Here is a 14,645-nt window from a genome sequence, read left to right as displayed (position 1 = left end):
TCTTCTCACTCTCAAGCTCGGCTCATGCAAGTCCAACATCAACTCGTCAATCGCTGATTATTTTCAGAAGGCCCAAGGCTTTGCCCACATGCTAGCAGCCATTGGTCACCCTCTTGAGGATTCTGATATTGTCTCCTACATCCTCAATAGACTTGGTGCTGATTATGATTCTCTTGTCACCTCAATCACCACGCGATCTGATCCCGTTTCCTTGAATGATCTCTATGGATTTCTTCTGCTCAAAGGTAATAGTTTGTGTGAGATAATCCCAACCAATCATGGTGTGCAACAAAGATGATGCCATCAGGGCTGAGGGGAAATACAAAAGCAAATAGTGGATTATATCGTCTATGTTCATGGATTTAAATTCAGAAAAGCAAGAAAACGAATCTCAATATGCATTAAATTATCTCCATTATAAGAAGAAATATCTATACATTATTTCTCCTCCTCCACCACCCCACCCCCCCCCCCCCCCCCCCCAACAGATTTCCCATGTGGCCAAAAAAAAATTAAAGCCTTCTGTAAAATTATTCAGATTTTTTAATTTCACACAAGGAATTCAAAAATTTTAGAATTGAGAACAGAAGAAAATCATTTCTTTGCTCTTCAATTTCTCAAAATAATGGTTAAATCAGGAACGAACAGCTTGGACAAGTGCAGCTTGAACATTCCATGAAATATGCAAGGCTATCAGCAACTGAACAGAGCAATGTACTAAAACTGCACTAAGAAGCTTGGCCATTGCAGGAGGCAATCAGGAAGCAACGTTGCTGATGCCAAAGTAGAGAGTTTTCTGTTGAAATGCATTGATTGCATAATCAACCTGAAAGTGACCAAACTGAGATTTAAACCGCAGGCCATATCCAAGCCCAATACCAGATCCCGGTTTGCCCTGCCGCAGTGCTGGATTTCCTGAAACTCCATGTAAAATAGATTCATCAATAAGATAATAGCATAAGAGCCGTAAGAGGCAATCGGCTGATAAGAACATATGAAGTCAGGAAGGACAAAACCAACATGTCAAGACTAGGGTGGGCTGATAATACAATGACATACTCCATGAGGTCTCAGAAGTAATGCATTATGATATACAAAATCCAGGTTACTTCTGCCCGTGGCACTGATTATACCTATCATGAGTCGAAAGAGGGTGTGGGTGAACAAGATTAATCTGTCCTCACATAATTTTAGTATTATGGTCTTTCAAAAGGTAGCATGCATGTTTCACCAAATGGCTAGATGAATCTATGGTGCATGGATAGAATCAAAATCTTATGCAGCCTCAGAGGCCCTGATCACATAAGAGCGGATGTCACAAGTGGCAAGGAACCAACCATTTCGGAGCCGACTGACAACAATTTTTGGGAAATCTAAATGCCTTTTGGAGTCCAAAACCCGCCAAACTCTAGCATCTTTCTGAACTCTACTTGCTCACAAAGGAGCTCATCACGACACGCTATAGAAAATGGAAAAACTGGAACAAGAGGGGGTGAAGAGAAATCAAACTTGTTCTCCAAGGATTATGGTGGTTTTGAAGAACTAACATGGTATTGGTCCATGCCAAACAACAATTAAGGCAGAGTGTTCCTAGTATTACAATTTATAGAATGCCTTCAAATTACCGAGAAATTATTCTTCAAGGGAGCAACAATTTGACGAACAATTTGTTGGTAATTTATAGAGAGGCAAATTGAACAGCTTATGGCATCATTGCGATAGACTTTCATTGGAATGCATTGATAGAATTCTAATTTTCCTACTGATTCATCCTCGATTTTATTAGGTGATATTTATGATAGATCCCAAAAGAGTTTTTGTCCTATTTAAATTTCCTACCAAAAAGAAATATTCTTCAAGAGGAACCATATGACTATTTCCAATCATTGTGACACCTCCATGAAGATACATTACCTGGCCATGATTTTCTCTGCTTCTTCCTCTTTTCACTCTTACCAAGCTTCTGTCGGCTTGTCTTTCACATAATTCACATGAAGCAATACAACTAATTCTCGTAGGGGGTAGTCAACATTCACCTATGCTTACAATGTTCACTAAAGTTGGTGGGAGCACAATGATGCTTACAATGTTTAGTAGACTTTCCCACTCCTCTTGCATGTACAATATGCCAATCCACCAATTCTGACATTCCTCTTCCTCAAATTATCCAAAGTCAATATTTTCCATAATGTTGTTGTCCACACAAAGTACGCCACTCTCGAAAAAGTCTTAACTCTCTAAATACTCTTACAGGGAAATGAGGAATCAGCAAGAATGGTCAACAAGTGATAAAGTGACCTTACTTCAAATTTCCGCCTTTTAGAGGTGATCCAACATATTTTATCTTCACTGCCTTGCCGCAATCAGAGGTGGAGCCAGCAGGGTTCAAGAGGCAGCACTGGACTCCTCTGGCCTATGCAAAAATTTCATTAGTCCAGGCAAAGTTGCCTTGGTTTTCTTGATTGCCCACCCTCACTCACTCACTCAAGGTCATCAATGTTGCCGGTGATCTCTTAGGCTTGACAGGCTGAGCACTCCGACACTGGTCTTTTGGTTCAGATGGAATCATGGAGAAACCAAGTGTTTGGAGAGCGCAGCCAATTGATTTCGAGACCTCCCTCAGATTTGCTCTGTGGGGTATGAAGTACAAACTCGGCCAACTGAAACACTCAACTTCATACACCGGATGCATAACACAAATCTATGTTGCCTATTTCCTTCTTCACTCTCTTTGAGTCTCTTGACGCCATAACCATGCTTCTCTTTATCTATCTCTAGCTCTCTCTCTTTCTCCCTTGTTAGAATATAAATTAAAGGATTAAATTCATACCTTCCTATTAGCTTATGCTTTTAGGATAAGTGATTATTTAACATGGTATCAAAGCAGAGGTCATGAGTTCGAACCCCGACTCCCCAATGCACCCCTCATTTCAGTTAAATATTTCACATATTAGTCATCACTAATTTAATTTTCACCACCGATCTGTACAAAGCCTCCCTCTTTGTAGCATAACGACATAACCATTTTTCCAATAAAGCTCGGCTAAACTGAATCAAATTTCTTACCCCCCAAACCACCGGATTGCACCGGAGAACAAATCTTCGACCAATTAACTAAACAAAACTTAAACTCATCACCAATTCTACCACATAAAAGTCCCTCTTAAGTTTTCCAATTCGCTTAGCATGCCTACAGGACTGGGGAAAGGGACAAATAATTAGGCAAATGGGAAAGAGTGATTTTTACCAAAGTCAACCTACTTCTCTTAGACAAATAAAGCCTCTGCCTACCAGCCAAAAAACCTTCATTTTTCAACAATACCATTCCAAATAAATGTCTCCTTATATGACGCTCCCAAAAAGGAAGACCCAAATACCTTTTTTTTTTTTTTTTGTAAGTAAAAAATTTATATATCAAAAGCGCAGAGGGGCGCAACCCATATACACGGGAAGTATAAATAGAGAGCGCCTAAGAGGGAGAGAAATGAAAGAGGAAGTCAAAAAAACTAATTACTAAAGAGCTAGCCAAGCGGCCGTCTAAGAGTAAAGAGTAAAGAAGAAAAAATGAGTCAATTCCTCTATAGTCCTAGTGGAGTTCTCAAAACATCTAGCATTTCTTTCAATCCATATACACCACATAAGACATAGAGGGATCATCTTCCATATTACCGCGCTTTGAGCACAACCTCCCGACCACCAGCAATAGAACAAATCCCTCACTCTGCAAGGCATAACCCAAAGCAACCCAAACCGACTGAAAATAGTGTTCCAAAGAGTTCTTGCGGTTTCGCAATGGAGAAGAAGATGATCTACTGACTCTCCTGACTTTTTGCACATACAACACTACTCCACCACCACAAGGTTCCTCTTACGCAGATTATCATGAGTCAAAATTTTGCCTAAGGCTGCGGTTCACCCAAAAAAAGCCACTCGCAAAGGCACCTTAGTGCGCCAAATACTCTTCCAAGGAAACACCTCATGGTCAAAATTAGACAAGGCCTTGAAGAGCGACTTAACCTCGAACTTGCCTTTCCTAGACAAGGCCCAGCAAATACGAACCATCGTACCTACAGAGATCTTGCACGAGTACAACCGATCAAAAAAAGGAGCAACCAAATCCATCTCCCAGTCCTGAACGGGACGCACAAAAATGACATTCTACTCTACAACTCCACTCCTCTAAGTAAAATTATCCTTCACCCAAGCTTCTTTGCGTCTAGCGATGTTGAACAAAGATGGGAAATCTTGCTTCAAAGGATTTTCCCCACACCAAATATCATGCCAGAAATGAACTTTCGAACCCACCCCCACCTCAAACCGACAACCTTTGGCAAAGGAACTCCAACCTTGACGAATATGCTTCCATACACCCACACCATGAGAACCTGAAACCTCCTTCGTGCACCACCCGCCTTCCTGGTCTTCATACTTGGCTTTGATAACCTTGCACCAAAGAGCCTCACTCTTATTCGCATATCTCCAAAGCCATTTCTCCAAGAGAGCTTGATTAAACTGATGCAATTTTCGAATACCAAGACCACCGTAGTGCAAGGGACGACAAACTTGATCCCACTTTACAAGATGCAACTTAGCCTCATCTCCCAATCCTCCCCACAAGAAATCTCTTTGGACTTTCTCAAGCATTTTAGCTACACTCATGGGAATCGGAAACAAAGACAAGAAGTCGGTAAATTCGACAACGTACTCTTGATGAGAGTTAAACGGCCTCCTTTAGAGAGGTACATCCTCTTCCAACCTGCCATTTGACGCTCCATCTTCTCAATCACATCATTCCACATAACCGTGTCTTTATACGGCGCCCCAAGAGGGAGACCCAAATACTTCATGGGCAAATCGGCAACACTACACCTAAGGATATTAGCTAATACCCCAAAGGAAGACCCAAATACCTCATTGGCAAAGATGCTCCTCTACAACCAAGAATATGAGCCAAACCTTCCACTTCACCAACAGGAACTAGAAGCTCATCATTATTCCTCGACCCCACTGAAAAACGTGATAAGAGCCCCCTATCCATTGTGGTAGACACCATTCAACTCAAAGCCTCCATAACAACCACAAATGATAGAGGAGATAAAGGATCTCATGTCTCAATCCACGAGAACTACTAAAGAATCCATGAGAGGAATCATTAATAAGAATGGAGAAACACAGCGTAGAAATACAATACACTATCCAAGCTCTCCATTCTCCCCAAAGCCAAATTTTTCAACAAACGTGAGCTACTAGAACATAATCCAAAATTTTTCTTCCCCTAACAAACACATTCTGAGAACAAGAAATAATCTTCTCTTACACCACTTTCATCTTGTTCGCTAGGACCATAGAAATAATTTTATAAACACCTCCCACTGGTTTTCTTGGGACAAGGGAAACAAAAGTTGCATTCATGCTCTTCTCAAAGCTATGAAACTACTTGGAAATCTCCATGATATCCCCTTTAATTGCCATCCAACACCTCTGAAAAAATGAATGGAGAAGCCATCAAGGCCCAGAGTACTTGTCACTATTCAGATCTCTCACCACCTCCAACACATCACTCTCCTCTAAAGCTCTTTCCATCCAAGGGCCCTCATCTGCACCAATGGAATTGAAAGAAATGCCATAAAATTTTGGTCTCCAATTAAAATGTTTTGAATACAGCCGATTGTAAAATTGCACATATGCTCCCTTATTTCTGTAGAGTCTGATGACATGGACCCGTTAACAACTAATGAATCCATGGTGTTATTTCTTTTAGGCGAATTCTCCACCCAATGGAAAAAATTTAGTGTTCTTGTCTCCCTCTCTCAACCAAAGAGCCCTTGACTTCTGCCTCCAACTCACTTCTAGAAGAATAAATCTCTCCAACTCCCTAGAAAATTATTCCTTTCTGAACCTTTCATACTCAGAAAATGGTCTTCCCTCTGCAACAATATCCAGCTCACGGATTCCATCCAAAAAATCCTTTTTCTGCTTCCTGACATTGCCAAAAACCTTTTCATTCCATTTCTTCTTTAATGCTCTCAACTTGTGCACCAACACAAGCTAGGAGATCCCTGAAACAATAGGACATCCACCATGTTCTCACCTGCTCCACAAAGCCCTTTGACTTCAGCCACATATTTTCAAACTTAAAATACTGACTACCCCTACCCGAAACACCACAATCCAACATCAAAGGGAAATCATCCAATAGGATTCCAGAAAGCCTCCTCTGAGAGACATCAGGAAATTGTTCTTCCCAATATGTAGAGAGAAGAAACCTATCAATTCTAGACCAAGACTAAGAATCATGATTATTTAACCACGTAAAACTCCCGCCTACCATAGGGATGTCCATGAGACCCTGATAAAAAATGAAGCCCGAAAAATCCAGCATAGTTGAGGACTGTCGGGAGTTGCCTTATCTCTTCACAAGGATTACGAACATTAAAATCACCCCAATACACCATGGCACCTCCCACCAACTCATAAGCCCTACCAATTTGTCACAAAGTAATTTCCTATCATTGTCATTGTTTGGACCATACACACCCGAAAAAGCCCATTCAAAGCTATCACTAACATTTCTAAAAATTAATGCAATAGAAAAAAATAAAAACTCCACACAATCCTCGTTCTTCTCTACCACTCGCTTATACCACATTAACAATAACCCCTCCAGGACCCACCAATTCACCCCAAAGTAATTTCCTGTGCATCTTCACTTAGGCCAAGCTAAGACTCAAAATATTTGGTAGTGCTGCATTAACCTAAACATAGCCTAGCATAGTCCATCGACACCCCCCGCAGCAAGCAACTCAAAGGACCCAACAAAAGGATTGGTTACTCCGAAAACTTAATCAGTTAGGTATCAGGCCAACAATTTATATCAAGCTAAGAAAACCTAGCACAACCCACATGTGTGAGCCCCATGGTGGATCTTGAACAGAATGTGAGCATTGCACATGGATCTGGAATAGAATTCAGAACCATCAATGCAATGCCAAACAGGGAAAGCAAGGGGATCTAGACATGATACTTCTCAGATAGCAAGGCCCCAATATTATGTTAGTTGAACCAAGTTACACAAAAACTACAAGCTTCAACTTCATGATTTTTGCCTAAGTTCTGTGACTACCATTAAACATTCGATACTTTGTTCTTAAAAATATTCTACACCCTTCAAACGAAAATTCTCTTGCTTTGATCACACACCATCACTTTCTGTTTCTATTTTTATCATGACATTGTTTTAATGATGACTCTTGACAGAAAGGAGTAGATGTTTTGAGGTGTAGGAATGTTATCAAGCTAAACTGCAGAAATCTATCAGGTTACTGCATCTCGGAGGTTGAGTTTTATGGTCTATTGGACAAACATCAGAACTATACATGTCAAAATAAGTCACTAATTCCAACTTTCCAGTGACCTATTTCTTTATGTCAGAATTAAATAAGCTGGCCCTTGAAAAATTTCCTGTGCCTTATATTTTATCTATCCTTGCCTATGAAATTTTCGGAGGTTTAGGTGTAGAAACTTCATATTATACTAGTAAAAATACAAGTATTTAAAACTCTAAGGGGAGGCAAATCTGCAAGTAACTCATATTTTTCAAATGCAGTGAAAGAATGGCAACTCACCTGGTACATGTTGACCAGACCCCAAATCAGTTCCACAGTCCAAGAAAAGAGCACCTTCAGACATCTTGTTCTAAAAATAATAAGCACGGGTGTAAGGTCAAGTAGTAATGTGGTAGTTTAATCAACAATAAGTACAAAAATTTAAAGATCAAAATGCGAAATACGAGAAAATTGTAGCTATAAGTGATTCTAAAGAAAAGATTTAGAAATTAGCTTTTCTAACAAATGATATGAAGAAGTTTGCAGAAGACACACTTCCTATATGCTTTTCAACCATAACGCATAGACTACACCATCAACAACATAACTGAAAAATGCATGGACAGAAAAAATGAAAAGAAGCGTTCGAAACTATCAAATAGACAGAATGGTTAGCTCCAAACCTCCATCTTGTGGCAGATATCAGGATTAACCAATTCAGCCATGACTTTTGGTGATAGGATCCACTGCATATAGGGGTCTAAGATCTCTTACTGTTAGAATGTTTCTGAGATCTCCTACCAGCTCTACCACACGATGGAGACAGTACCTCTCATTACCTAAGGAAAGGAATTTATAATGACCAAATTTTTCCTAACGCAAGCGAAAAGACCATCTCTCTGCCTTCTTTTTTTCTTTTCCTTCTTCAAACCCAATCAAATACTGTTTACAGCCAATGCAGGAAGTGTTTGATAGCCCATTTGGCTATTTAATTTGTCGTGGGGTGGATCAACAAGGTCTTCTTTAAGCTTGTTACTAACTTCCCTTTTTTCAAGACTATTGATCTTTCGCTGCATGCATTAACAACTTTAACCCAGCCGGACGCCTTTTGTCTTTTGAGCTCAGTTTTCGATCCCCAAAAAGTGTTTTTTATTTTCTTATATGATGACTTCAATGAATTCACGACAATTAGTTAGGCAGCACAAATACAGCCAAAAATACAATTTGTAACTTGTACAAACAAAAACAAAGAAGGAGGAAAAAACACTTCCAACATATTTTTTTGATAAGTACTTCCAACATATTTCATACTGAAAACATCAATAACAACGAGTAAAGGGGATCAAATAAGGTACTCCTTGACAAATCCCTTCAAAGATCCCAAACTGCCGATTTACTTCTCAAGCATGACTCCAGTAACTTAACCAAGTTCCATAGCCTTTCCTCTTGACAGCAAACGTCAAGAATCCCAGTCACCCATTTTATAAAGCTTTCAAAACTAGGTTTGATAAATGCATCAGAGGTAATGGACATTTTAGCCCTATGAAACACAGTCATTACTAATCAAAACTGCTTCAAGAATGCAACTGTCCTCAACAAAGCCACTTGGGCAAAAGAATGCAAGAACCGCTACTTTGCATAGAGCACTTGGCAATGATTCCATGAAAAATGGTCATGAGATTGAAGCTCCATATTTTCCTGAGATAAATGATTTCTCGTATTCCTTAAACACTCAATGAACGGGCTATTATGCTGTTTACCAATGATTCATGAGATATTTAGTTTTTTCTAAAATATTCCTCGCAAGAAATACTGAAATCCTAGCAGGAAAAAAGCAATGGAAATATCATATTTCAGGGATTTGATTCCAACTGATCTGGAAACAATAATTTTCTTTTTGAAAGTTCAAGGTCTTCATGCCACACATCTCTCTCCTAGTTAAGGATGAAAAGATAGAAAAGTAGGACATAGAGCCACACATGCGTCCAGCAACCTTGTCACTAACCTCAAACAAAAGTTTCATTTCTTTTGGAATTTTAAAATACAGCCATGTGTTTTGGCACTATACATGAATAACAGATACCAGTACTGCCATTTAAACCACAATGACCAACGACAACAAATCTGACGGCGGCAATGACAACAACATCACACCACTGATGACAGTGATATCGGCGCCATCTACCCCCAATCACAGGCATGAAGCCAGTTTCTCAGAAGTCTCTATGATCAGTAGAGCAAAACACTGAGGGAAAGCAAGGGAAAAAAGAAAATAATGAAGGGAAGAAGAAGCAAAGTGGATAGGGAATAATCAGATGCAGTCAAAGGAAGCAAGAGTAGTTATGGCTCTGATACCATATTGTAGGGTTTGCATGAAAAGAATATAGAAGAAGAAGAGGCTATATGTTATTCACGTAGCCTCTCTCCCCTCATACGATATATATATATATATTGTAACATTGAATACAAAGACCAAAATACCCATATAACATGTTAACCCTAAGAAGTTCTTCTAACACTTCTAATAAACTTACAATTCCCCTAGTCTCATTATCTCTGCTACTTACTCGGCATTAGCTCACCCATGTTTGCATAACTTTCAGAGTTAACAGATGGTCCCTTGAGTTGAAGTTTACAGTTTGCTGATCACTGGAAACTAAATAGTCTGAGAGTTGTTCCCTCGATTTGATAAGTGAAGTTTGGATTTTTAAAGATTTTCTTTATGTTGTTGGAGAATAACTTTGAGGTTTGTAAATTGCAAGTATTTTAGTCCCAAACGCTATTACTGAGAAAATGCATCTTAAAGGAATATTTGAGAATGAATTGTAATTAAAATTAAGTATTGGAGATCTATGCTTTTGATAATTAAAGTTTTATTCGGATTATCTATAGAGCTCTAACTGATACTTGGTATAATTTTTTTTTTTTTTTTTTTGATAAGGATACTTGGTATAATTTTTATGGCAATAAATGGTTTATTCTTTGATGCGATAGACTTATACTGGGAAAATTTCAAACAGATTTTAGTGATTATCAGTTAAGCATGCACCATACCCATTTTGGGTTTGGGGCATGACTCATTATACACCGACAATATAAAGTAGAAAACAAATAGCATGTTTCCAAAATCATAATCAATAGAAGCATTTTCTGGTCACGCATAATTACAAGATAAAGAAATTCACAATTAAACTCACAAGCATTTGTGTACTTGGGTTGTTTGTTTCTTTTCTAGTAACCTTGTATATGTAGGTTACCAAACAACAGACGTGTCAGCAATAAGCGAGTTCTATATCAAAAAAACAAAAAACAAAAAAGAAGAAGAAAGGTTCAGCTGTTCTGAAAGGCAAAAGCTTGTAGGCCACAGAAAAGTTGTAAAGCTAAGCAAAAATTATTGAGGCAATAACTGTGGGTGCTGGCCTTAAAGCAGTATGATATGTAGCTATTGCTAAATGAATCTCTAAAGCTGAAGCCTACTTAGCAGGTTTTCATTTGACATTTTGGCTTAAAATAGATATGCATACCCAAAATAGAAATAAAACAGAATATCCTATTTAAGTTCAAAACTAAAGAGCATCTAAATATTGATAAAGCAATTACTTACTAAAGGGAATGTCAATTCACTGTTAGCAACCAGACAAGATCTCCCAGATCCAACTGCACCCTCACCATAACCCCGCACACTGCCAAGACCCCCAATTGCAAATGCTTGGTAAGGAGCCATGTCCCCAACAATGGAACCACCTGTCAGGCTGTTAGAGGAAAAGTAAGAGTGGAGAAAAATAGAGCAAGGATATTATTGTAGAGATTGCATGAAAACCTTAGAGAGAAAGAGCAGGCAGGTTAGTTCTTAGGTAGCCTACCTCACATGTTTCATTATATGGGTTTGAGAAATATTACAAAATCTAACAAATTCTTCTAATAGATATAAAACAAGATTTAATTTTCTATAAGCCGGGAAAAGCACATTAGGGCAGGCAAAATAGCCCCCCCACAGTCTCGCCGTCCAAGTGGGATATTGAAGCTTCCATAGCAAGGTAGGCATCATGCTTTGAGCACAATCGATTGATTCCCTCATGACCAAATCAACTCTTCAATTTCTTCAAGAACTTTAGTTAGATTCCTCATTGCTTATATGGTAGAAGCCATGGTCTCTTTCTTTAGATTTTTCCTTCTTTTTCCTCGAATACTAGTTTCAATATATAATTTATCAATATTTCCAAATGATTTAACGCCTTTCATGAACTTTTGTAATTCTTTTTTTTCACATCCTTACACACATCCTGCATGCTAATTCTAAAGTTTCTCAAATGCTTCTTATTCACTTGCTTGACACTTGCTTCCCTGCATTCCAATATTCATATTTCTGCTTCACACTTCTTTTTACCACTCTTTACACTGGCTCTAAGAACTATGCAGTATGTATCTAACAAAGAAAAGAAACGTTACTCACCTTGTCAAAAGAAATGCAGGCCCAAGTTTAACTCCCTTTGATGCTACAAATTTAAACCGGTTGAAGATTAGCCACTTAGATAGAACTGGAATCCCTTGTTCTATTTGCAGACTAAACTGAATACATGACAAACTTGCAGTTAGCAGAATAAATTTGACTGGGACCTAAGATATAAAAATCAAATTTGATATTAGTATCAAATACAATAGATCAACGGAGGATAGCTTACACGAGAAAAAGTACGATCATTTGCCCTAGCAAATCGAGATTCTTGCCTTAAAACTACCATACTGTCATGTGAATTGCCACTGCGTACAAGCATCTTACAGAAAATTTAGAAATTATCTAACAGATTATTGAAAATTTGAAGACTGTACCACATGCATGCCTCAACTACCTGCAAGTCACAGGAAACCCATCAAGATCTCTGCTTATTGAGCGACCATCATCATTTAGAGGACGAACATGCTGCACAGTTGGCAGTAATAAGTTCCCATTGTTAACTACAGACAGAAGCACCGGAGACGAATGTAACACATGGAAATAGATGCCCAGAAGATACTGATAAGTTGACAGCTGACCTCAAATTTTATACTGGTTGCACTGCTCCATTTAGAACTTGCTGGCTCATTCCGATCCATTCCAACTGATAATCGAGACAAATTCACACCTCCACTCCCTGAACGGGTGAAATTGTCCGTGGGGACACCATGGACCCCAATCTCAGGTGAAAGAGAATGCTGTGAGAAACAAAATCAAAGAAAGAAAGAAAGAAATTAGAAATTAAGGATACGTATGCCGCAGATTTCTACTCAAAGTAATATCTATTTCAAATTTATCAATTGGGTAGTGGTTTGGAAATTCCCATAAAGCTCAGTTTCAATTTTCAATATGTTTTTCCATGTTTTTCACCAACTAATAATGATGATGATAAGGTAAAAGATAATAATAACTATAACAATAATAATAATATAATAATAATTAAGGAGGAACAAACCTGAATAACAAAAGACTGTTGAGCAAGCCATTCAGGTCTCGGCCTCCGATAAGCCACCAAGACATTTGAATCATACAGCCCCTTGTCCCACGATACATCAAGTTTCTCGCTTCCACCAAATAAGTTCGGGTGTTTGATGTAAAGACTGCAATAAACAAACTGAACAAGTTATTATGCCGATTGCCAGAGTTCTCCATTTGGTTGACGACAAAGTTAAATCAAATAAAATAAATTTCACATTTCCCATTTCCCATTTCCCATTGTTATGGTTTCCAGAAAATTAGAAAACCAGCATAAACAACGCCAAACAATGAGAGGACCCAAGTTAAAACTTTTTGGACTCAAATGTCTTTTTTTCCCTACAATTTCTCATCAAGAAAGTATGATATATCATTAGAAAACTAATCAAACCAAAAAAAAAAAACAAACTTTGACATAATAAAAACTAGAAAGTAAACCAAAATCAAACTGCTACCTCCCAATTATCAGAGAAAGAGGACTGCCAGTGCTCCTGTTATAAAGAGTAAGCGAAGAAGAAATCAATCACCCAGTAAAAAATTCTGGGAGAGGAGGGAAATGGAATGAAAGAATATGAAAAAAGCAAAAACCTGAAAGGAGTAAGCATCAAAGAAGCGCATAGCTTGTGAGTGAGATCAACATTAACATCAATCTTGGCTGTAACATACAAAAATAGGCCACATTACACATCCCCATCAATTACAATTGAAGAATCAGGAACCAACCCACTAACACTACAACTGCAACTATATATTCAGCGTGAAAATCGAATCAAGAACCAACCCACTAACCTTTGCCAGCATGGATGCTCTTCTGAGCTCCCATCCAATTCCCTGTGCATCAACCATTAAACTTAAATTGGAAAATTATGGAGTGAAAGCCAAAGATTGCATGAATGAAAAAACGCTGAGTGTCTCAGAGATAGAGGGTGCGTGGCGCTTTTGGGTGTTCGCGGGCAAGGTGTGTTTTGTGACGTCTACTAATGGGAGAAGAAAGTTCCTCGCTTCCAACGTATGTTATCCCTTTGCTTCTTCTCTGGTCTTACCTGCACGTGATAGCAATGGAGATACCCTTTTTATCTACTTTTCTCTCTTTCCTTTATAAATTTTCACAAAATGTGGAACACAAAGAACTTTTGTTTGAGTGCTCCTCTCTGGTAGGTTTGAGATGATTTTTAATTGCCTTTTGTTTTATAAAACAAAAGGCAATTAAAAAGGGAAACGTATACATACATCAAAAATTGAAAATATCTCCCAAGATCAACAAAAAGAAAAACATGGCCTTTAAAATTTGTCACTAAGACAAAAATACACTAATCAATTAAAAAAATTAATCAGGGGAAGGGGTGGCCAAACCATCCCCCTTCTCCCCTCTTTTCTCCTTTTTTATTTTTTATTTTTGGCCAAAGTGTGGTTCAATCAATCTCATTTGCCTCTTTTTAAAATTTGGCCAAAGTGTGGTTCGAGCATCCAGCCTCTTTTAAAAATTTCTATAATTTTTTTATTTTTATTAAGTGTAATTTTGTTGTTTAGTGGAACATTGACAATTTTTTTTAAGCTTAGTTGAGACATTGACGAAAACTTTTGCTTTAGAGGAACATCGACAATCGGATGATAGTTTAGGGGGTATGTGAACTACTCTCAAAATTCAAACACAAAACACTTCTAAAAATGCAAAAAGCTGTTTTCACCTTTAAGTCAAGTGAGAGCATTTCTTCAAACAGAAAAAAAATAAAATAAAAAATAAAAACCCAAAACACATTAACAAACAAAGTTATTTCATTTCTACATGTGTTAGTTTCCTAAGAGTATAATATTCTTACACAAATAATAAGAGGAGAGGCTGCCTCTAA

The 14,645-nt window shown here is 38.2% G+C and overlaps 1 protein-coding gene and 1 non-coding gene across 2 annotated transcripts; one reads left to right on the top strand and one right to left on the bottom strand.

Moving 5' to 3' along the window:
* Window positions 1–109: 109 nt before the first annotated feature.
* On the top strand, window positions 110–245 carry LOC132164829 (small nucleolar RNA Z247). The gene has a single exon (XR_009438432.1). It is a non-coding gene; the product is annotated as a small nucleolar RNA Z247 (small nucleolar RNA).
* A 271-nt stretch (window positions 246–516) lies between these two features.
* LOC132164429 (Outer membrane OMP85 family protein) lies at window positions 517–13,954 on the bottom strand. The gene is made up of 11 exons (XM_059574942.2): window positions 13,585–13,954; window positions 13,384–13,450; window positions 13,251–13,286; window positions 12,776–12,920; window positions 12,360–12,518; window positions 12,176–12,246; window positions 12,008–12,086; window positions 11,779–11,894; window positions 10,930–11,077; window positions 7,626–7,695; window positions 517–915 (listed from the first exon to the last, which is right to left on the bottom strand). The coding sequence occupies exons 1-11, from the start codon at window positions 13,616–13,618 to the stop codon at window positions 758–760; spliced, it is 1,083 nt and encodes a 360-aa protein (XP_059430925.1). The 5' UTR covers window positions 13,619–13,954; the 3' UTR covers window positions 517–757.
* Window positions 13,955–14,645: the final 691 nt, after the last annotated feature.

This window comes from Corylus avellana, chromosome 8 (assembly GCF_965113065.1).
Source record: "Corylus avellana chromosome 8, dhCorAvel1.hap1.2, whole genome shotgun sequence".
Lineage (NCBI taxonomy): Eukaryota > Viridiplantae > Streptophyta > Magnoliopsida > Fagales > Betulaceae > Corylus > Corylus avellana.
This window is presented reverse-complemented; position numbering and strand designations above follow the sequence as displayed.

Coding starts and splice junctions, on each gene's coding strand:
- LOC132164429 (XM_059574942.2), bottom strand. CDS start 13,618: ATGGGAGCTCAGAAGAGCATCCATGCTGGCAAAG. Junction 11,895..12,007: donor ATGATCGTACTTTTTCTCGT/GTAAGCTATCCT, acceptor TCATGTATTCAG/TTTAGTCTGCAAATAGAACA. Junction 7,696..10,929: donor GTGAATTGACATTCCCTTTA/GTAAGTAATTGC, acceptor TATTATTTTTAG/AACAAGATGTCTGAAGGTGC.